The following is a 26065-nucleotide window of genomic DNA, read 5'->3' on the forward strand; positions in this document are numbered from 1 at the left end:
TTGTATGTTGTATATTTCAAAGAAATATAGAATACAAAGTTGCTTTTTCGAAGGTTTTATACTAAAAAGTTCTGTAAGGTTGCTAAATACCTATTCGTAAAATTATTATAATGCAGAAAGGAATAAAAGAGCCTCAATCCCCAGCCCCTAATTAAAATAATGATTGTACTACATAATATATATATATGTATATAAACTTCAATCAATATAAGTCTGTGCGGCAGGAGAAGAGTCATACATTCTGAAGGGTCCATGGAAAGAACATGTTTAGCCACTTTTTTTTAAATGAGTAAGGCCAACATGTAGAACAAGTAATAAACTATATTACCTACATCTTATAGCGTGACGCTACAATTTTTCTCGTATTTTTATTGTCGCACTACTTCGGTGTGTACTTAGCCGGTTCGTATTGTGTGTGGACTTTTGGCTATTGTTGATTCAGGTGACTACCGTTAGATGGCACTTATATATTTTTTTTTATCAAGTGTTAATTTTTGAGCATCATAGCTGGCTGATAGGATTTTAATAATGTTTCTGGCTGAATATATATTTAAGAGTATTTAGGATGATTTTGAATCTAAATTTTTTGCGAGGATTCGAGATTCTGTCAAGGAATTTTGTTTTTCAAGCAGATCGATCGGGGCTCTGAGAGAGTGTAGGAGTGTATTTCCCTATTTAACCAATTTTTTAATAAGTTCGCTTTTGGTAGACTTCTAAATCGCATTTTTTTCAAATATGCGTACTAGCGTCAGTCTGTGAACCGCTCGTGTAACCAGTGCCTTGCTTCTCGTGGTGAAGCCTTAAAGCTACTCTTCCCAGTGCCGTGCTTCACTTGGCATGCGTGTGTTCGGACGGAGGTGATTGTAAGCCCGTTTGGCGTCTGTGCCACGCCAAGTTCTTTTGGGCCCTCCTTTGAGGTGGCTCCGGAGGGTGTGCCGGAGTCCGGACTGCGATCGCCGGAAGGAATCCGGTGCGTGCTCAACGTGGACCCGGCGGTGGCTTTCCTGGAGCGTGGCCTGTGGTCCCACGTTCCAGCCCGTTCTCCACGTGGTTCCGGCGGCAACGTTCCCGTTGTGTAAGCTGCAGTGCTGCCCTACGTCATTTTCCATACATCCGTGCCTTCCTTTTATTTATCCGTAACAAGTCAACATTCCAATTTTCAAGTAAGCATTTACTTTTTTTTATTCTATTTTGTGTTTTTTTACATAACCGGCCAATTTTTTTTTTGTGTGTGTGGTGTAAAATATCTGTTTATCTGTTATCCGTTAATCCTCCAAATTCTAAATTAGCCAACAAGGCTCTGATAATTTTCGGCTTATAAATTTAGTTGTTAATCACCCATATACATTTTCATCCACGTTCATTAACTCTTAAAACTAAATTTCAAGACATTTTTTCCTTTATAGCTACTCTTCGAAGCTCAAGCGGTGGATAGATATTAAATTTTAGCTGTGACAAATATTTTATTTTTAGGAAATTGTGTCAAATTAAACGTAATTTATCAGTGATTGCGTAATTGGTGTTTTCACTATAAAATGGCGCCCGGTTAAGGCATCGATTTAAACTTCCCTAGATACACTATCGCCTACAAATTCGACACTCAAAAGTGTCCGATCGCTTAGTTGCAAATGTGTGCGTCTAGTTGACAAACGAAAACTTCGCAATGTAGTAAAAACTACTTTAATTTTTTTACAAAAACAACGTTATTTCTTAGTCCTTAGAGTTCAATTTCAAATGCAAGCAATTGGCGGTTATGACATTAATGAATGTGATCATCGCGAAAGCCATAAAATTTTATGACCGCAGATCGCAGGTGTGCATATTTTCAAACAAATCTACGTCTTATTGCAACCAACATAAGTTTAATTTCGTTCGCGCTGCAACAATCTAAACGCCATTTTTAAATTGGGAACGAGGATGGACAGAGGCATCATGGGAGTCGCGCTATGAGATGAAAGGCGAGAATGAGGATATTTGCGGTATTTTTGCGAAAAACTGTTAAATATATATATATATATATATATATACTGTGTGTGTGTGTGTGTATGTATGTTTATAAATAAATAAATAGATATTGGGGACACCTTACACAGATCAACTTAGCCCCAAACTAAGCAAAGCTTGTACTATGGGTACTAAACGACGAGATACATACTTAAATAGATAAATACATACTTATATACATAGGATACATCCATGACTCAGGAACAAATATCTGTGCTCATCACACAAATAAATGCCCTTACCGGGATTCGAACCCAGGACCGCGGCTTAGCAGGCAGGGTCACTACCGACTGAGCCAGACCGGTCGTCTAATATATATAACATATGTGTGTGTGTGCGTGTAGTGAGTGTATGTGTAGCGATTATGTGAAGGTAAACAGTTGAGGGATTGTATGTGGTGTGTGTGAGGGATGGTGCACTTGGAGAATATGAATTAAGTAGCTATTAAAACAAAGAAGAATTGAATGATGACATTAATTTATTATTCTACGTAATTTCTTTCAAAGCTTTGTGTGGGTAAATCTTCTCTCCGCTCCTCAGCTATAATCTTGCGCCATTTTTCCCTTTCAACGTCTTGTTTTGGGAATCTGGAATAAAAACCTTTTTTATTACTTAAAAACGAATTTGCTATTCCCGGGTTGTTTCTTTTTATAATTAAAGTAATTTATAAGATATGTATTAATATTATTGAATTGAAATCATTTATTTCAGACTTATTGGTCCATAATAATAAATAAATACATACACTAATAATATGAAATAGGCTTCTTTTACAAAAAATATAAATAAGCGACTCCATCATTCCATTTTTAACTATGTTCCACTTCATCCATCTTTTGTCGCCGTCCGCTCATTACTAGTATAGCGCGAGAGAAAGAGACAAACTGCGTAAGACCAAATCAAGGAATTTACTTTAATTATTCTAGAAAATAAATGTTTTTAGTAAGTTAGGAAGTCATTTTGGCCACAAATGCATAACATTATAAAATTATTAACAATTACTTACCGGAAATACGATACGTCATCCTTTTTTAACGTATATAAGGTGTTATTTTTGCACTTTTTTACGGAGCACTTAGGCATGTTGCCGACACGGCGGATGAAGCGCTACTGACCGCCCAATTGTGCTTAGAACATTTTCAAGCACAATTTGCTGCGGACACATTCTAAGCCATGATGGTGCATCTAGGTAGTTTAGATCGATGGGTTAAGGTAATTTACTCTGGATTTATTTTTATTATTATTGAAATTAATTTTTTTGTGTTATTTGTGTGACGGTGACCGTAGTCCGGTCGCGGTTCATATTATCTTCGTTTTTTTTTTGTTTTAGCCCACTGTCACCCTACGCTGCAAGTGATATTAATAATTACAATATTTTGTCCAAGTGTACGTCTTCTTGGATGCGACCTATCTCATTCCGGATTCCTTCAAAAATTTTTTTGATATACCGGGTGGTCATGTTTGAGATATTTACTGTTAAGATTTGGTACACTATACAGCGCCCAAGGAAAAGAGTGCACTGTGCAGAACGAAGTACCTATAAACTCTACGAATAACAACAAGGCGGTAACTATAACACCTATCAGAAACTGAAGTTACACTGGCAATAAAAAGGTTAAAGGGAGATAAAAGCCCAGGACCAGATGGCATCACGAACGAAGCCATAAAGTTCGCCCATTCGTTACTGACTTTACCCTTGACACACCTATTTAATCATATATTAGAAACTGCTGAAATACCATCACAATGGAAAGAATCGGAAATAATTTTAATTTACAAAAAAGGTGATTCAAAGGATATTACTAACTATAGACCTATTAGCCTACTATCCGATCTACAAATTATTCTCTACCATAATATTAACATCAGATTAGAAATAGTGCCACACTAGATACAAAACAACCAATTGAACAAGCAGGTTTTCGAAAGGGCTTCTCGACAGTCGATCATATTCATACGTTGGAACTAATCATGGAAAAGTATCAAGAAAGGCAAAGAGCGCTCTACATCGCTTACGTCGACTATAAAAAAGCCTTCGACACCGTGTCGCACTCAAGTATATGGACTGCTCTGAAGTCTCAGGAAGTAGTACAAGAGTACATACAAATAATAAATAATATCTATAAGAACAATACAGCCCGAATAAAGCTAGAAACCACCGGCTTTACATTTTCCGTCACAAGAGGAGTCAAGCAAGGTTACCCGTTGTCGCCAAAATTGTTTATATTCATACTAGAGTCTATAATAAAATCAATAGACTGGGTAAAAACAGGACTCTACATCAACGGTAAACATCTAAGTCACTTACGTTTCGTAGATAATCTGGTACTCTTCTCGGAATCGAGCCTACAACTACAAACCATGCTTGACTCACTCAATGCAGCTAGCAAACAAGTAGGTCTCGAAATGAATCTATCGAAAACAATGGTCATGACAAACAGCATATAAAGAGAAATATCAGTTGACAATAAAATTTTGGAATATACCAGATAAATACATTTACCTCAGAAAACAAATCGGTTTCGACAAAAATAACAACGACCTAGAGGTAGAGCGAAGAGCGCAAAATACTTGGAATAAATACTGGTCTCTAAGCGAAATATTTAAAAGCAATATGCCAGTAGTTCCTTCATGCCTCCTACCTAGCCTAACCTACGCATGTCAAACGTGGAAGTATATACATCTAGATTTAAAAATAAAATAATCACCTGCCAACGCGGACTAGAAAGAAGCATGCTTAATATTAAAAAAATAAACAAATTTGGTCACACAAAAATCCGATAAATCACCAAAGCCAAAGATGCTATATTATGTGCAAAAACACAGAAATGGAAGTGGGCAGGACACGTAGCGAGGCTAAAGGACGAGAGATGGACTAGCAGGGTAACCAAATGGAAGGGCCCACAAGGCAAACGTCGTAGCAAGACCGCACACGAGATGGGAAGACGAGATAAGACAAATCGCTGGGCCCTGCTGGTCACGAATAGCGCAGGATAGACAAATGGAGTTCTTTAGAGGAGGCCTTCGCCTTCACCTGAGGAGGGGTTCTTGGGTATGTTTGCAATATTTACTTTAAAAAAAAGCTTAATTTTCCTGTGAACCTCATATTCCTGTTACTTTGTTTCCCACAACATATCCCGAATACTTTATTTAGTAGTTTGAATCCTGTGGTTAGAACCCGTAGACGTTAGGGAATTTACAGGTAAGTCAGACGTAGTTTTTATTATTTATAGATCCTAGACCTTGTACCTGTGAACCTTAAGGTTTGAGTTTTGAATTTCATTTGGAAAATTGAATTTATTCTCGAATTTGAATTCAGGACTTAGATTTGGGTTTTTATTTTCTTTCTTTGACTTTTAACATAGTTGGAACTTGAACTTTGGATTTTTGTTTTACGGTCGATTTATTCTAACTTCTTTTGTTCTTTGAACTTAGTTTATTAGTTGACCTAGAACCAAAAACAACAATTGACTTTCCACCATGTCACTAAGTAATGAGGGGTCAATTAATGAAACGCTTCTCGCACATTCGCCTCTAAACGCGCACCATCCGAGGATCTTGAATCCGATGGCCAATGATGAGGAACAGTTTTTTGATTCTGAACCACGATGCCAGGCAATACATACGTCTGGGCACGTCCAGCCTTTGCCTTTTAAAGATTATTCACTTACAAAATGAAATGAAATGAATAATGAATTCACGCAGTTTAAACAGTACATGGAAAATACTTGGTTGAAATTAAGACCATCAAGAAAAACACCGCACCAATAATCTGGTTGAAGGGTGGCATCGACGGCTTATTATTCGCATGCCGCACAAGCCAACATAACTGCGGTTCCCATATAAACTAAAGAAAGAAGCCAAGTACCAAGACACTCGCATATGCAATCCGTTGCTCAGTAGAGCGAAGAGGCAACGATGTGACTTTGGTTTTGATCGCAAATAGCAATTTGGATCTCAGTCAGGGATTAATATCTGCAACAGCTTTTTTTGGAAAATGTCATCCGACTCAAGAAACGTCAGAGATAAACGATGAAGATTACAATAAAAGAATACCAGATTTAAGTTTAAAATATAAATGTTTTGATTTTTTTGGCAAAAAAATATCTTTCAAGCTTATTGCTACGCTACTTCTTTTTTTTACGAACATTTGCATAGTACTCGGACTTACAGGGGGGCTATCACGTCAATGGTGGGATGAATTGTCGCCTACGGTATTTCCGGACCGATACGACCTTAACCTTCCAAGAAAAGAGCGTACACCCATCTTAAAGGCCGGCAACGCACCTCCAACACCTCCGGTGTTTCGGGTGTCCATGGGCGGCAGTGATCGCTTTACCATCAGGCGTCTTGCTCGTTTCGATCGTTTGCCTCCTATCCCATATAAAAAAATAATGGTACTATTTACGTCATAATTTTTCCATATATTTATTGTAAGTTTCATTGGTACCTACTCACACTTAAAAATTGCTTACATCAAACCTGTATGACATACCAACATAGCTTGGTGGGCTCACCAACAATCAGTTTAATCGTTTTTACTAACCTAAGGGAAATTTCCTGATACGGCAGCCTAATGACTCGAATCAATTCAAGGTAAATTACAAAATCAACAATCATTATTTCCCAAAAACGGATACGAAGCGATCACACGTCCTGATAGCGGAATAAATTGGTAGAAAGATTTTATCAGCCGCAACCAACCAAGTACCAGCGAAATTGTTATATCATTTTGTTCGGAAAATTTTACTAGAAACAACGTGGAAATGAACTGTTTGCAGGGATTAAAACTTTTGTGTTTCATCGGGCTGGTTTTCCTTGTAAATGGGGAGGAAAGAGGTTTGTTAATATGTTTTCAATTAGTATTTGACACGTAGGGTTTCGAAGAATCATTCTATTTATAACTTTGTCTAACTTTGTCGCCTGAATGTATGGGGCAGTATGCGTCAAATCCGGTAGTTCTGATTTTTTGCAGACTTGTTTATGATGTTGGCCTAATAAATAACACAAGTTTTTGACCTCGAGCGCGCAACTCTGTCAAAAATCGAAAAAACCGCGAAAAAATAGTTTTTTTTTTCAAATTTTCGCGATTATAACCGGTAACGACGAGGTTTTGAAAAACCTTTCTTAGGACGATTTTAAAGTTGACTAAATTTGCTAAAATCATCATCCTCCTTGCGTTATTCCGGCATTTGCCACGGCTGTTTTCCTTCACCGAAGCTGGCAAATATCAAATGACATTTCGCATATAAATTCCGAAAAACTCATTGGTGCGAGCCGGGGTTCGAACCCGCGACCTTCGGAACGATTGTCGCACGTACTTACCGCTCGGCTACCAGCGCTACTAAATTTGCTACAATATGATACTAAAATTGTCTCTGTAGACCCAACAGTTTGAACCATATTTGAACGAAGATGCAGAGTTTGTTTACTCTAGTGGAGGGATGCTTATGGGTATGTTGAATGCAGCTTCTACAACAATGCTATTAGCTGCTAACTACAAAATGACAAGAAATGAAATGAGAGTTCACACCCTTAGATCTAGTGACGACTCTACCACAAAATACTTATCACATAGTGGTCCATCTAAATTCCGTCTGTATAGAAATGAACAAAAGAAATTTGAAGGGATGATAAAACATTCTTTTTTCGAGGTAAACTATGCCGAGTATACCTCTTGGTACATAGAGGGCAAATTCGTCAGCCAATTTGGGACCGAAGTCCTTTCGATAAGACCACAAGGAAAGAACCCGGCTGATGACCTTAATAGTATCTCAAAGAACACCGCCAGCCTTCTTCAAACCTTAGGTATAAATCATGTAGGGGCAGCCGCAAGACTAAGGATTGGGTTCAACCTAGTGAAAAATCTGTGGAAACTACCACCCACAGGTTCTAATATGAGACCAGGAATAGAATGAAGGGTTCAGATGATCCAGGATGGGGGAAGGATCTTTGGAATGTTACTAATTGTCATCCGGATCAGTACTCACTGAAAAGATACTTTATATCTACAAATGAAGACGAAGACTATATGTCGAGAGTAATAAACCCTGAAAATCCATTTGCCGAGGAGATTGATGAAGACATTTCCTACTTTAAAGAGCATGGGTATCTAGTCACAGAGAGGATTTACACTCCAAGAACAATCTTCCACTTAGTCAAGAGGACTAACCACTAACCAGACCTTGAGAGAGGACGTCAAAAGTAAGCTCGCAGACAAAGAGAAGGCAAATGCAGCCGCGGCGCAACTTATCACGAGAACCCTATCGACAACAATCTTAAAATACCCCAAATCATCTGTGAGTTTCAAAAGTCACTTCATATCCTTTTTACAGACAGAGTGAAGAGGCAGACCAAGAAGCGAAGGATTTGGCAAGAGGCTATCAGAATCTTGAACGGAGAGGGGTGATGGAGGAGAATCAAATGATCAAGTAGATTTTGATATTTATGATGATTGAAATTTGTGCAATTTTAAATCCATCTACAATTTTAGTATCAAATTTAATCTATTTTAAAAACGCCCTCAAAAAAGTTTTTCAAAAACTGGTAGTTATGTATAACCCATCGCCAAAATTTGAAAAAGAAACGATTTTTTTCGATTTTTGACAAAGTTGCCTCTAGGTCACAAACTTGGATTATTCATTAGGCCAACATCATAAACCAGTCTGCAAAAAATCAGAACTACCGTATTTGACGCATAGGTACTACAGATTTAAAGATTTTAAAGTTACTGGATTGTTACTCGTGTTCGGAGCTCTGGAGTTTTCGCACCCCAAATGTCCAACTTTATATAAAACACATGGCCGAAACAATATCAGAATGTTGGAGCCGTTCCTTATCCACAACATTAGGCTGGCATCGTGCACGCATCAATATATATTGCTGTAATACGCGCGACCAGCATGTGCATTCGAGGCACACGCCACCGCTTCAAGGCCATCACCCGATGGATCGGTTTTGATGATGGGCAGCCACCCTTCCACGCATCAATATTTTATAGATATTATATATACGAGTAAGTATACCTACTTCTCTGTGTAATCTGGTCCTGTAACAAAAGTTGTTCGTAAACGAGCTAAAAGCGAGTTTTATTTACTCGTTCTACAAGAATAGTCTTAATAACTACAATACAACTACATGTGCCGATGCACAATTAATACAAATAAAATATTCTATTCTACTAAAAATTTCATAGTAACACTTGTTTCAAAAATATATTAATTTTACTTGGTAGGAATACGGTTGCTTTGTATTATTAATTTTAAGTTCTACGACGTATCATTGTGTGATTTTTCTTTCTTTCTCTTGTAAACAGTAGTATATATTTTAAGCCATTTTCTCCTAGAAAAGTACAGAGGTAAATCAAGATGCAAGAAACATAATGAATAACATAATTTTGTGCACTCAGAGAACCCATTTACCACGGTCGTGCGCAAGACCCTAATCAGCACTGCGAGGTCTTGCATGACCAAAGTCGGCGCGACGGAGACCGACCTGGAATACCTTCGGAAAGACCCGCCCTATCCCGAGAAAGCTGCTTGCATCATCAAGTGTTTGTTGGAAAAGGTAAGAATTTAAAAATAAACTAATTGGGTAGAATGGGTAGTAACTTGCATAACAGAGATATGTCGGACAAATAAGGAAAAGGCAGGATCAAGTAATCACCAAAGACCAGACCAGCAATCAAGCCAGTTAGTTACCATCAAACACGGAAAACAACATTTTTTTTAATGTGCAGTAAATAAATAAATTAATTAATAAATTAGCTCCTTAACACAAATAAGTTTGATTTGTTTTGCGACATAAGGTACCTATACCTAATTACCTATTATGTTATGGTGCTCCCACAGTGGGCTCTAATAAAATATGTTATATAACATGTCTGTCTGTCAATCAAACTATCTGTTAAACCGTGTTATATAACATTTATAACAGCCCAGTGTGGGATGACCATTGCGTATGAGATCCGTACGGCCGTAGAAGAAATAGTTATCTGTCATGTCATTCCATTAAAATAAAGGAAACAATTAAGATATTATTATTAATGAAAAATAAAGAATAGACAAAATCGTCTAGGTTCTGACCATATAGCGCAGTGATACTCTTTTTCAGATAGGTGTGGTGAAGAACAACAAGTACTCCAAGATGGGTTTCATGGCCGCAGTCACACCCCTCGTGTTCAGAAACAAAAAGAAGTTGGAACACATGAAAACCGTGGCCGATAACTGCGAGAAAGAGGTAAGAGCCCAACTGGGGAAAGTAAGAAAGACGCATCCACATAGTGTTGTGGAACACAGCTAGTTACTACTTTTATATTATTCGAGAATAACTCTGCGGGCTTACAGGGTACGTAGCCGAATGGCACAAACGCTCGTAGATAATATCTATCTCTATCGCTCTTGCGTATTGGCGCTAACTAACTTTCTAGGCCAGGCCCCGTAGCCGAATGGCATTTCTCCGACGCCAAACGAAAGCGATACGCCGCTGGCTCTGTCGCGCCAATACGCAAGCGCGATAGATACACCACACAGATAAAAATTTCTTGTAGCTTTCGATATCTACTAGCGCTTCGTTTCGTGAGCGTTTCGTGAGCGATTGTGCCATTCGGCTAGCCACCCTGGCATTTTTTGTGGCGCCATCTATGTGTGGTGTAGTGTATGCTCGTTCTTAGGCGGTCGCATTTTAATATATGGGATGGTATGGTCTTATTATATTTAATTTATGCCGAAATATACATAACTTATAGCAATTGAAATGTTAATTCATTCAAAGAAACATTCTTTTAAAAGTAATCAAAACTGCATTTAAAGATTTTTACAATTCGATTTTCCCGCCTAGATATCGAACTCATAATAAAAGAAATAAAAAAATAAAAACCATCTATCGTATTTGACTAGTCGATTCTAAAAAAAGTAATCATCATTAAATTCTCACTAAGCACCAAGTTTGTCTTGTATGACTTTGTATTTATTTGATAATAGAAGGACGTTCTAATATTTTCTATAAGAGTATAATTTTCGAATAGTTTAAGTTATTAGAAGCAGATTATGATCTATTGTCGTATTTGTAGATTAAAACATCGTGAAAATAGTTCCATAAGTACATAATTATAATAGTTAACGTTATTTAACCTTTTTTCCTGTAACTTTAAATAAGTGTTGGTACACTTATGGCTCTTAAATAGGCGCTGAAATAATTGACCCCATCCCATGTGTAGCTTGTTTACAAGGGAGATATATGCAGCAGCTTTCCTTATATGGTGGCTCATTCAAATCGGTTAGTAAGGAAACGTCTGAAACCACAAGACATACGAAGATCTGTTCTTAGGAACCATGTTATCAATTTTAATAAAAAGAAAAACTGCATTCTGCTGAAATCGGTCAGTATGGGAGCATACTGACCGATTTCAATGAGCCATCATCCTGTATACATCAAAGATGGATATTAGCGAGCTATCCTCAGTGCTTGCCTAAATTACTCAACATATAAACACTACAGTATGACAAACTACAGTATGGGGTTCTTCAAAAAAGGAGTGGACAAGTTTCTAACGGCAACGCACAACACCCCTTGTAGGCGTCCATAGGTTACAGTGACCGCTTTCCATCAGGTGGACCATATACCTGTTTGTCACCGTCGTGGTATAAAAAAAAAACACCGAACAAACAAGGCATCCACAAGCTAGGCGAATTCCTGTGCCAGTTTGTCGAACACCCCTTTAATTCGTGCAAAAAACCGACACCAATACCGATCACCAAAACAAAAATAACAAAGTCAAACGTTCGTGTTTGTTTGATAGTTGCTGTATTAAATAAATAAATAAATAAGCGTGTACCATATAACAGGCATAGTCGCGTTCAGTTACCTATCTCCAGTACAGTCACAAATGAGTGATGATTTGTGTACCTTGTCACATTAACATCTTGTTTGAAATGTCATACTAAGTTGTCAAATGATTAAAAGCGACAAGGTATAGAAATAATCACTTATTTTTTGCGATGACTGTACTACACGTGAATATGGTTATTTTTGTTTAAGTAACTGTGTAGATGTAATTGCTCAAAGGCGAACTTTGGTGCGCAAAATAATGACCTCATGTGATCGCGACTCTCAGCCATGAGGAATCAAAGAAGGAGATGTAATTGAACGTGATTATGTTAGTATTATAGTTATATTTTCGCTACTGTTTTTTTAAGCAAAATATACCTAATTTAAATATTTGATTTCAGGTGAATCACGAGGAATCGACGCCGTGTGCTCTTGGCAACGAAATAACTGCATGCATTTTCAAATATGCACCAGAGTTGCATTTGAAAGCTTAACTTTCTATGAGATTAAAATTATTATGGGAATTTTGTTTTAATTCTTAATAATCATGTAATCCTATGGCACTAGTCCCACCGCGAGCTAGTAAACTATGAGCTAAGAACAAACAAAAGTTAATCACTCCCGTGGTCCCATGTAAATAAAAGAGACACGGCGATGTTCATAGTTACTCGCCCAGCGTTGAGCTATCAATGTCGCCGTGTCTCTTTTATTTGCACGGGGGTGCTTATCTTTTGTTCGTTTTTATATATCCGATAGCTCATAGCTTACTAGCTCGCGGTGGGACCAGTGCCTATACCTACTAGTATATTTCAAGATTTTATACTTTACAAAAAACTTGTATGTACGTGAGTTAGCGCTAAAATAGACGGACGATTGATTATAAATAACTTGTTGATTATAATTTCTAATCTAATATTCTTATAAAATGTAGTGTACATTGGAATCGCTTATCCCTACAACAAAGTCTAACGCCGTGGCTTGCGTGGGCGACGGTCGCGCGATGGTTGCGCGACGGCGATGCGACGCATACGAAATCAGGCAAGCAATTATGGTCGCTCGATAAGTGATAAAATAGCAGGCCGTCCCAATCGCACTATATGTAAGTGCGATAGGGACGGCCTGATATTTTATCGTCTATCGCGCGACCATGCTGGTTGCGCAGACCTTATCGATATGGAAGTATGAGACGCGACGGCGACGGTCGCGTGACCGTCGCCCACGCAAGACACGGCGTAAGGACGCAACAAAACAAATCACGACTGAACCGCTATTACCTATTCATTCAACATTTAATTTACAGATTACAGACACAATAAATAAATCAATTTCAAAAATTACGTTTATACAATACCCATCCAATGAATATATAAATATCATATTTTTTACCATTTTGAGCAATTTGAATTTTGTTATCCGTGATCATGATGCATTTACTGCTTTGAAATATCGGAAGCTCAACAAAAATCAAAAAAGTAATCACGACTTCTAATGAAACTACCATTGAATCATTCAGAACTCTCATTTTGAGCAAGCTTCTGATATCATACGGTCAAGTTGGCCCGATATTTTGTGTTATATCGACACATTCAACACTACATGACGAAGAAAACCTATCAAACGCAGGACCCTCAAACAATTACCAATATTCCATTCACATTTCTGATTTCTCATTTACTTATAAAGATAAATAAGTATACTGACAACGCCTGAACTCAATGTTATAAGAAATAAACCAATTTCAATGAACTTATTCGACCAACACTAAACGACAAATATTATTTTTCTTTGACATATTAAGCAAGAGTGAAATATTACACATGATAATAATACTTTTTTATGAAAAATATGTGCGTGGACTCTCGATGATTTTATTTCTAAACTATACACAATTAACATAAAGCAACAGAAAATATTGAATTTCAAATTGAAATTGAAAAATGTTTGACGCGACGCATGAACGTTGTGTCAATCATTTGTTTTTTTCCGCTCCACGTCAGAATGTTTTTTTTTTTTATTCTAACCGGCCAGTTCAGCGTGCATTTAGTTTAATACTGTTTAAGGTTTTATTTCAAATACAGGAGAAAAATGCGGTAATATGGTCTGGTCTAGGTTTTTCGTTGCGAAAATATAAAATTGTAAATGAATTAAAGGAAAGAATAATATTATTGAAGTTATTACCTTTAATTCATTTACAATTTTATATTTTCGCAACGAACTACCTAGACCATATTAGAAATAAGATTAGGATGACAGCGTAAGCGAAATGATAGGTCTGTGACCTAGACGACGATGAGGAGACACACTCAAAGGTTATGAGAGATGGCGCCACTCTATTAGTCCATATGCGAGAGCGAGAAGATTATATGTTTTTCTCTCTCTCACACATATGAATGACAGTGACATGCACAGGCGCCGCCTGGCGGGATAAAATATCAGTGTGCCTCCCAATGGTATTATTTTATGGAATTTGCGTTGGATAATTTAATACGTATAGAATACATTTAGTAATAGGTACCTACCTATCGAACCCCAGGTCCGAGGTGATTGAAAATAGTGTTAAATCCTGTTAAATGCGGTTTTTAACTATTTACTAAATCAACGTATCATTATTAATTTTTAACTCTGTTATTTAAGTCTCTGGCTCTGATGGGGCGACATATTCGTTAATCGAAAAAGCCCCCAATTAAAGATTTAAAAAAAACTTACATTAGGTTATTTGTAATATGAATACAAAAGTAAAATTCAAAACGAAACACATTATGTGACATCCCTTGAGTTGCAGGCGTCCATAGGTTACTGTGACCGCTTTCCATCAGGCGGACCGTATACCTGTTTGCCACCGACGTGGTATAAAAAAAAAACTAAGATATAATGCCGCGATGGTGATCGCGGCTTAGCGGCGCGGGTTATCTACTTATTTTTTAATTTATCGCACGATGCCAAAAATTTGCCAAGGAAAAAGGCGGGATAGCAATATAAAACCAGTAATTGTCACCAGGGCAGCGCCACTGTCTATGTATTAAATGATTCAAAGAGTTTTTCCTTCTTTTTCTCTTTAACTTACCTTAAATACGCGTATACGAGTTATTTTTATACCACATGGTGGCAACGAGCATACTGCCCACCTGATGGTAAGCAGTCACCGTAGCCTACGGACACTTGTATGTTCGGAGGTGTTTCCAGCCCTTTAGAAATCTGTACCTACACTTCTTTTTGAAGAACTCCACACTGTAGACCTATAAACGCTACGAGTATCAAAGGTTTGTCATGTTTGGCAATAAGATATCTCTTATCCATACTAATATTATAAATGGGAAAGTGTGTACAGTGTCTGTTTGTTTGTCCGCCCTTCACGGCAAAACGGAGCGACGAATTGTCGTGATTTATTAAAGTTGAAATAGTTGAAGGGATGGAGAGTGACAAAGGCTACTTTTTGTCTCTTTCTAACGCGAGCGAAGCCGCGGGCAAAAGCCAGTCATTTATATAAAACTACCGTTCATCATCTTCATTAAAATGATCTTTACGTAGATTCTACACAACTATAACCATAAAGAAGTGTTTTATAATGCTATTTTTCATTTATTATTGCGCTGAAAACACGCATTGCAGGATTTTGTGGGTGGCCCGGGCCCCCAGTTGGTGCCTCCTGGCACAGCTTAAAACAGATAATACTACGAATAACAAAACCACCTAAGCGTTTTTTAAACTATCAGACCTTACTTTGCAAAAATCCATGATAACTAAACTAGAAAATTACTTTGCTAATCCGCGATCAGATAACGTGCGTGTCGTGTTTTGTATTTTGGGTGGATTTACCTTTAATATCGTTTCGTAACTAAAAATTGGTAACCAGCTTCGGAAAGGGAAAAAAATCCCAATTCGTAACTGGCTTCAAATTGGGACTTTCCCATTACCGATTTGTAACCACGTTTGGTAACCGGCTTCGAAAGGGGAAAATAATCCCGTGTTGTAACTGGTTACAAAATGAGACTATTTAATTACCAATTCGTAGCTATGGTTGGTAACCAGTGTCCAAACGGGAAAAAATATCCCGTATTGTATGTAACTGGTTACACAATGGGATTTTTTTAACCGTCATGAACACATGATTTATTTGAATAATGCTGACATTGAGTAATTTTTTAGGGTTCCGTAGTCAACTAGGTTGACTTGGAACCCTTATAGTTTCGCTCTGTTCGTCTGTCCGTATACATATACACCGTCAACATCAATTTGGTAGAAACTCCGATCAATAACTCGGGTCCAATACGTAACCAGCTACAAACAGGTAATTTTGTATTCCCGTAATGTAGCCAGTTACAAAACTTAATTACCAAACGGTACCACGCTGGCCCAATACGTAACTGGCTACAAACCGGAAATCTTGATTCCCAATTTGTAGCTAGTTACATAACTTAGTTACCATACGGTATTACTCTGGCCCCATACGTAACCGGCTACAAAACGGGTAACGGGCTTGATTCCCAAATCAAGATTCCCGGTTTGTAGCCCGTTACGAAATTTTGGCTACCAAACGGTACTAAACATATATTTGTTTTCTGCAGTGGGCGGTAACATATGCATGTAAAAAATACGTACCTAAATAAGGGTCTGTTTCACAATGGCCAAGTACTGGATAGCTAATCAACAAATACACCACCAACAACTGCCAGATAAAAACAAAAACAGTTATGTAACTATCCAATGATTCAAATTATTACTGTAGCGAATTTTAGTGTACGGTAGTCAAGTGTACGACAGGTAAATATAAATTCTTTGGCATCGTAGCGTATTTTAATTTCACAAGCAGTAAGACGTTGAGGCCTGGCGACCCTGGCGTCCACTAGGCTCGTCGAGTTTCATTAATTCGCCTTCTGCATTTCAATTAAATAGTATTTTATCCAACCGGCGTTTAAAGGAAGTCAAATAAAAAGACAAGCGTGGGTAACAATTTAGGGCGAAGCCGAAAATTGTTAATAAAGATCCCCGAGTATTTTTTGAATCAGTTACATACAATACTTTTTCTACGACCATGCACTTAGTTTTTAATAGTATTCTAGAACAACTTTCGTGAAATTCACACTGTTTCCTGTATTTTGACACAAACCATCCCTCGCCGGCTTCCCGCGCATGCGCGCAGTAACGTTATAACAATGCCATGGATGAAGACTTGAAGAGCCAAACAATGCGTTTTCAATTTTTTCGTTACTGCGCGCATGTAGGGTTTTATGGCCCCTGTACACAGTCATATGGCCAACGGTTTCACCAACCCCCTTGGCCAAGCGTGTAGAGGGCTACTTGGCCGTAAGTTGGCAGTTGGCGCTTGCGCTTGCCGGCCAACCGATTGGTGTCGGTTTTTTGTCCACACATCAAAGGATCTTGGCGCCAATGGCCAACTGCGTTTACACGTTGGCGCTTCATTCAGTTGGTCGTCAGCCGTCAGAGAGGACAGTAGTGAAATATTTACGAAAATAATAAGTTTATCTATGCCAATAATAGTGTAGATTTTAGGAAATAAATGGGGTTCTTCAAGAAGCAGGTATTTAGGGTTCTTAAAGGTCGGCAACGCATAGGTGACTCCCCTGATGTTGCTTATGTCCATGGGCGGCGATGACTGCTTTCCATCAGGCGGCTCGTCTGCTCGTTTGCTGCCTATTTCATAAAAAAAAAAACCTTGCAAATGTTTAATGTATTTCCTAAAAAAGATAAATGTTCTTAGCATCTATGAAGATCTATGCACCCTGTTAATGACGAATTACAGTTCGGGAGTAGAAAAAAATAAATAAATATTTGAGGACGATTCGATGCGTCTCGATTCCGCCTAAGTGGTCGACATGCTTTATAGTACTTACACTGAAGTAAGCTGTGCCTCGTATAAACACAGGGAATGTAATACGGAATACGCACGCAAGTTAGCCGCTTTCTGAATATTTAATTATGCTTGTGTTTGTGAACCTCTGCGAGATTAAAATGAGTGAGAAAACTACAGAGGATATGACTTAACTAGTGAAGTTAGTCGATTTAAAAAAAAAACAATCAAAAACGTAAATATGTAATGTGAACACGTTTTAACAATAAGGATATGCGACTATGCGTTGTTGTTGACTGTTAGGGCTACTTGCACCACCGAAAATGGAGGGTTAACCCGAGGTTAAGGCCGGCAACAGACAGTCATATAGTTCATGATCTGAAAAATCATAATCTTATAAAAATCATATCAAGTGCACAAATTTCCATACAATTTCGCAACTGTCCATACACACTCTTATTTTTTAAGATTATGAATTTTCATATCGATGTGACAGATATACAACTCTTTTTTTTAGATTATGAATTTTAAGACTGTCTGTTGCCGTTGTCTTTGACAGTTGACATCCCACGTAAGTGACCGACCCTTATAAACTCAATGTACAGTCACCATCAGATATATCGGAGAGCCGTTTCGTTTGGTATGAAATAGACCAAAGAAACCATTCCAGTTTCAAACCATAAGCTACAAGAATCCTATTTTTAGGTGTAGGTACTTAACCGACAGTTCTATGTGCAGAGCCAGGTGCCGTAGCCGAATGGCATTTCTGCGACGCGAAACGAAAACGAAACGCCGCGAAAGGTAGTCTGGCTCGTCGCGCCAATACGCAAGAGCGATAGAGATAGATATCTACGAGCGTTTCGTTTCGTGAGAGTTTCGTGAGCGTTTGTGTCATTCGGCTACGTAGCCTGTATAGAAGAAGAAGAAACAGCTAAACGTTTTCTTCTAGACTAAACAATTTATTACAAAGGGACTCAGAATACACTAAATAAGTTATTTAATGCTGAGTTACAAAGAGAAGTTGAGGTAGCTTGAGTTGAGCTGCCTCGTTTTATCACTCAAGATAGGCACAATGGTTGCCGACTTGTGGACAATGCCGTATAAAAGTATATCACTTCTAGTTAAATTCATTCAAGTTAGTGTAAAGTGATTGACGGCACAGTCATGTCAAAACAAATAACATTAGGAATTGGTAAAGGCTGTCACACACGTGTTCAGTAATTTATTTATTTATTTATTCTTTATTGCACATAAAAAAATAAGTACAAATGGTGGACATAATGCCACCATGCATAGTAATTATCTTTGTTTTTTTAATAACTCGATAACCGCTACTCGATAACCGCTCGAGTTAAGACGCTAGTTTCTTAGAGAAATTAATTGTATTTGTTCTAAAGAACCTTTCTTTAAAATTAACGGAATTCAATATAAACAGGGTATATATAAGTATTCTTCATACTCGTATAATAATAACTTATAAGATAACATTTTTACTCCTACTTCGTTAAGGTCCTTGGTGAACTGGGTCAACATAATTATATGTCATAGTCACGTAGTTTCGGAACAAAAATTACTAAGTTATGTCATTGGGGCTTTTCTATAATTATGTTAGCAAACCTCCATATTTTACTTACATATAATGAGCAAGGAAAGTTTTAGCCTTCGTACTTAGTACTTTTCAATCCGGAGGTCGCGGGCTCGATCCCCGGCTCTACTAGATGAGTTCTTCAGAACTTATATTTATTATTTATATTTATATTTTACATTACATTCATGTTTGGCTTACAGCGGACCAAACGCCAAAACATGGACAAAAGTCAAAATACAAAGACACTAAATTACAATTAAACAATAAAAAATAATAATCAAAATAAAATAATTCACAATAATTATAAACATAAAATCACAATAACAAAAATAAAAAATAATCAAACAAAATTAAAATTCACAAGATAAGATAATGGCATAGCTCCTGCCTCCTACCATCGCTTAGGGGCGACCAACAAAACCATTTAGGAAAGTACGCAGTTTTGAGTGTAAAACATTTATCTGCGAAAATGTCATTTGATATTTGCCATTTGCTTTTCGGTGAAGGAAAATATCGTAAGGAAACCAGACTAATCCCAATAAAACCTAGTTAAGTTACCTTTCGGGTTGGAAGGTTAGATGGCAATCGCTTTTGTAAAATTAGTGCCTACGCCAAATCTTGGGATTTGTTGTTAAAGCGAACCCAAGCTCCGATGAGCCGTGGTGAATGTTGATATAACACAAGAAAAAATGATGACGCTATTTAATAAACATCAGATTTTTTCACGTAAACTAACTGTTATCTTATCACAAATACCTCATTCGAGAAAAGGATGGTACAGTCACTGGCATAAATAAGTGATGATTTCTGTACCTTGTCGCTTTTATTCGTTGACAATTTCGTATGACATTTCAAATGATTTCGTATGACGACCGGTCTGGCTCAGTCGGTAGTGACCCTGCCTGCTAAGCCGCGGTCCTGATGGTTCGAATCCCGGTAAGGGCATTTATTTGTGTGATGAGCACAGATATTTGTTCCTGAGTCATGGATGTTTTCTATGTTATATAAGTATGTATTTATCTATTTAAGTATGTATATCGTCGCTTAGCGCCCATAGTACAAGCTTTGCTTAGTTTGGGGCTAAGTTGATCTGTGTAAGGTGTCCCCAATATTTATTTATTTATTTATTAAATAAGACGTAAATGTGACAAGGTATAGAAATCTTCACATATTTATGCCGGTGACTGTACAGTTCTGTGGTATATTTGCTCGATTTGGTGGGCAACTACGATAGTACTTTTATTATACTGTGGCACTACCGTGCCCCATGCAGCTATCAGCCTATCATGCTTGTAATTTTATGACTTATCGACGTGGATAAGACAGGGGCATCACTCCGCGATGGCGCTACAAGTACATGCTGGCGGCCGCGAGTATAATCAGTCGCCGCGAGATAGACTACCTGTCCTTATGTCATTAATACAATTAGACAAAGACGTGTCATCTATCTCGCGGCGACATACTCCCGCGGCCATCATGTGCTAGGCCTACTGGGCTATCAGCCTATCGTGCTTATAATTTTATGACTTATCGACGTGGATAAGACATCAGACTGTCACTCTCACGCAGACAAACTTGCAACGTGATGGATGCTTTATCTACAATAGATAAATGATAAAATTGGAAGCATGATAGGTCTGCAGATAAATTTATACTCGTATTGGATGGCCAAATCAAAAGTCTACATTGTTCACATTTTGGTCCAAAGGTTAAATACCTTGTTAAATATACAATGTAGCCCGCTGAGTAATAATTACATCTCTTTGTGCCCCAAGAACCAATTACCATACTATTGAGGGCTGATTATTTCGTACTTAATTAAAGACGTGGGTTACAAGCTATCCATGCAATTATATGGTAGGTATTGTATGGTATTTTGGAACTTTAGGCTGATGTCTGAAGTGGACTTTTCTATAATTACAAATTACAAAAAATTTATTCAGCAAATAGGCCAAAAGGGCACTTTTACACGTCAATAAGGTGAGAAATGAGAATTTATTAACTTGCGTACAATTATAAAATAAATAAAAAAAACAATTATTACTACATATATATAAAAAAACGGCCAAGAGCGTGTCGGGCCACGCTCAGTGTAGGGTTCCGTAGTTTTCCGTATTTTTCTCAAAAACTACTGAACCTATCAAGTTCAAAACAATTTTCCTAGAAATTATTTATAAAGTTCTACTTTTGTGATTTTTTTCATATTTTTTAAACATATGGTTCAAAAGTTAGAGGGGGGGGGACGCACTTTTTTTTCCTTCAGGAGCGATTATTTCCGAAAATATTAATACTATCAAAAAACGATCTTAGTAAACCCTTATTCATTTTTTAATATCTATCCAAAAATATATCACACGTTGGGGTTGGAATGAAAAAAAATATCAGCCCCCACTTTACATGTAGGGGGGTACCCTAATAAATCATTTTTTTCCATTTTTTATTTTTGCACTTTGTTGGCGTAATTGATATACATATTGGTACCAAATTTCAGATTTATAGTGCTAACGGTTACTGAGATTATCCGCGGACGGACGGACGGACGGACGGACGGACGGACGGACGGACGGACAGACGGACAGACAGACATGGCGAAACTATAAGGGTTCCTAGTTGACTACGGAACCCTAAAAAAGGTAGGAAACCTAAAGGAACCCGTTCTGGGCCATGCCGGGTCCAAAGGTCCCCATCACGCTAGCAGCGTTACCCCGCTGTATGGCGATGGAGACCTGTTGGACAAGCCATGACTCAGAAAACGTCAATATACAAGTTGAACTGAAATTATAATTGATAATACTAATTCTAAGTTCTAACTAAATTATAACGCTACTACAATGATAAGAGATGTATAAGGTCTCTAAATGTCGAATTTCAACTAAAAACTACACATAATATTATAGAAAAGTAAAAATACAAAAAAAGAAGTCTAAAACTATCTTTTTGCAGCTTTTGGACGTTTTTGTTAGTTGAAGTCAATAAAAACAAAAAAATGCCTCGTCACACGTTAAATTATAAACATTCAAGGGCCCGAGACATATTTCCAATCACAGGCAAGTAGTAACAACTTCAGTACCAAATCTGATACGCTCGGCCTCTAAGTTACAAATAGATGAACTTATTATCTAAGTAATATATTATAGTTCTGTGTTGTGAACTATTTATAGTTCGGTGATTTTATGATATCCTGAAAATACGAACTTTATACTACAAATAAAGAGAAACCAGACAACAGAAAATACATCCAATTATTTTACTTTCCGATAGTTATTTGTCGACAGACTATCCGTAAAGTTTTACTTGTTACTGACCTTGTAATTGGATATAAACTTCTTTATTTATTTCTGGTTTTATCAAAGTATTTCTTAGAAATGTTTTCTTTCTATTTCTTAGAAATATTTTCTTTAAAAGAGAAGTCAGCGAATAAAGTAGGTAGGTATTAATTAAATGCCTTACGACTTAAATACATCTTCGATGATAAGTACCCAATCATCGTTTCCTTTTCCATCATATTAAACGTGGTAATCAAAAACAAAATTATGTATTTTATATAACCCAAGTTAGTTTTCCTTCTACTTAAACACCATTACCCACCTGATTCTCTCATCATTCTCTCATAAATATCATATCAGGGCGACCGAGCTTTGCTCGGTTCTATTTTAATATATCACGTCTTTAGATAAAAAAAACTCTTATAAATACAAAAACAAAAAAAAAGACAAAAAACAAAAACTTAATTTCTGGCCGGGATTCGAAACCCTGACACCTACGATCTATCTGCGTACATTAGACCGACCTCGTACGACTGAGCTAAGCGGAATCGATGCGCGCGCGGCGAAATTAACGACCATATTTTACATTTACTAACGCGAAAGAAAAACTCATGAAAACTCGAAAATTCGCGTTTTCCGGGATCTAAGGCTACGCTAGATCGATTTTTCACCCCCGAAAACCCCCACATAACAAATTTCAGCGAAATCGTTAGAGCGGTTTCCGAGATAGTCGGTATATATAAATAAATAAATATATAAATATACAAGAATTGCTCGTTTAAAAGTATAAGATAAATAAATAAATATACAAGAATTGCTCGTTTAAAAGTATAAGATTTGAGCTAAGTGTGCTGACACAAAGACGATTGTCCTAGATACTTAATCGAACGGAAAGATTTAAAAATGTCAAAGTGTATCCGCCGCGCCGCTAGAAAACGCAATTTTGCAACAAACACCTGTGTTTATTGCATTGCACTTCACTCAACTCAATCCTGAAGAAACTTTGATCCGCACTTTAAAAAGGTCATATCTCTTCAACATATTTATAAATATGTATACAATAATGTTCCTTACTCTAAAGATATAAGGTGTATACATGATTATGGTAATATTCATCATGTAGGTCTTTTGTTTTAGAAGGAAGGCCGCAACACAATCCGATTGTGCAGACTTGGAACTGAATATATTGAGGGGAAGTTGGTCTTAAAATATTTCGTTGTTTATACCGGCGTTGTTTTCTTGATACAACATGATGCAGCATTTGTGGTTGATCTTGTTAAGTACTTTAGTTGATGAGAGCTAAGAAATAGATAAGCCGCTCGTCTTATAGATACCTATATTATTTGAATTGCTTTGTATAGGTAAAATAAGTTTAATAGGGAATTATTTTATGATTTTTTGATATAGTAACAATTCAGTATAGGTGTTGACTAGGTAGGTATTAAATTTTTTTAAATTGAGCCAAAAGAGTCCTTTTACTCCTTGTGGTCTTATGAAATGCGATTTTTTTTGTGGACATGAGTTTTTGAAGTTGAGATGTACCTACCATTTATAAATTTTAACTTTTATGTCTATTGAATTGCAGTTTTACCGTCTTTAACGAAATCACCAAAATATAAATATTAAATTTATTTTAAATTTTAAATAGTCAAATCGAAATACGAAATTACATCGTATTAATTCCTACATTAGCAAAATGAATTATGAAAAAACATGTTAACAATAAAACCGAAATTCATATTGTGAAAATAATATTCGCGAGATTTCAATTACTGAAACCCGCTATGCACGCTCTGACCTTGACGGAAGCGATTTGCGATAAGGAAATCCGATTGCTTAGATCTGGGGAACACATTTGCGAGTTGTTGACAAAGAATATTTGGACAGTGTTATGGAATAAGCGATCAAGCGACAGTTAGTTGAAATCGAGAAAATGAGCTAGAAAGATTTGAAATTTGAATCAGTTGTTGTAAGTTCATTTATAAAGCAAAAAAGTTAATTTTGACATTGAACTTATAAAAGTGTTCATAATTTAAATAGAAAAAAAAATAACACCATACCTATTCTAGTTTCGAAGTTATTAACGTTTTTCCGCTTGATTCTTTATTGAACTAATACTGCGATGAGGTTAATTTATTTCGCCGTAGCGTACTATGAGACATATTTTGTCGCTTGATTCTTTAATGCAAATTGTTAGAGGTAAAGTGAATACTGGAATAAAATAAAATTCCATATATTTGAGTAAATAGTGCTATTGTAAATAAATCAACAACAATGTTTTCCTCCACAATGATTAGGATTAATCCGTCTAACAATTTAGTTTTGTTGTGCAATCAACTTTTTTTAATAAATGTCAAAAAAATCAGCATATTATGGCAAAATTGGCATTGTAACTAATAATAATTCATTAGTACTAGCCAGGATTACACACATAAGATATTATGATATAACAAAACCGCTTGATACTTAGTTCTCATTAAGCGAAATATCCTGCAATTTCAAATATGTAACAACGAATTAAACGACACCATTAGGGCGGTTAAATCGATATTGCGTTTATATATCATCAAAACTTTAAACCAAAACGAATTAATAACATATTTATGGCGTTTAACTCGATTTTGCGATTTAGAATATACGCTTATTATAATTTGTAAAAGTAAATTTGGCGTTCAATTCGTTTTTACGTAACGACTTAGTACACAGGGCCATAAAAATTTTAACGTGTCGCTTGATTCTACCTACTGATATTAAAATAAGGCTGTAAGCATGATTTTTCAACAAAGAAATAGTCAATACTATAGATTATCACATTTATATCCGAACTGCATTCATAACTTTTTTTTCGGATTTTGGCGCTTAGTTCGCTATTCCATAACACCGTCCATTTATTTTCTGTATAAGCAGTTCGTTATATCAGCTCAGTGAGCTCACTGAGCAGTCAACAAATAAGTGGAGCAAGATTGATATCTTTTTTTAGCATTGTGATTCATAATATATTATAAATATGTGTCTGCTTACTGATGATGACTTTTGATCTGTTTGCAATATAATAAGAAGTGGTGGTGCAATATATTAATTATAGGTTATTATTATAAATCAAAATATACAGTATATATAACGAAAACCATTTTCTGAGACCGATTAATTTCAAGGGGGACAATTCGACTAGGCAAATTGTCGTTTCACGTTGACTCTCCGTCATGAAAACGTATATAATTATGACAATTTTATATGATGTCGTTAAACATATCTAGAACTAGCAGCCTTTTGAAAGAAAAAAGTCTAGATGTCCCTTCAAATGTAACAGTTGTTAATCAAAAATTGCAAAATAAAAACTCTGTTTTAAAAAGTCGTGCCACTATCATCTAACAGATGGCGTTTAACGTCCGCTGGTAGGTGCGGTAATTTACAATTTTACATGTATCCTACAACACATTAACGGAGTTCCAAAAGTCAGTCATATACAGCGTGTAAGTCTAATAAGGGCGATAAATTAAATCGGACATAGTATTCATTAGTGTAATCATGAATTAAAAGGTTTTTTCAAGTTACACTTAATTATGAGCC

At 36.7% G+C, this 26065-nt stretch overlaps 1 protein-coding gene across 1 annotated transcript; it reads left to right on the top strand.

Annotated features, from left to right (window-relative positions):
• Window positions 1-6723: 6723 nt before the first annotated feature.
• LOC125235704 lies at window positions 6724-12345 on the top strand. The gene is made up of 4 exons (XM_048142268.1): window positions 6724-6843; window positions 9413-9570; window positions 10117-10242; window positions 12234-12345. Exons 1-4 carry the CDS (start codon window positions 6771-6773, stop codon window positions 12324-12326), a joined length of 450 nt encoding a protein of 149 aa, XP_047998225.1. The 5' UTR covers window positions 6724-6770; the 3' UTR covers window positions 12327-12345.
• The last annotated feature ends 13720 nt before the right edge of the window (window positions 12346-26065 follow it).

The sequence above is a fragment of the Leguminivora glycinivorella genome, chromosome 18 (genome assembly GCF_023078275.1).
Source record: "Leguminivora glycinivorella isolate SPB_JAAS2020 chromosome 18, LegGlyc_1.1, whole genome shotgun sequence".
In the NCBI taxonomy this organism is placed as follows: domain Eukaryota; kingdom Metazoa; phylum Arthropoda; class Insecta; order Lepidoptera; family Tortricidae; genus Leguminivora; species Leguminivora glycinivorella.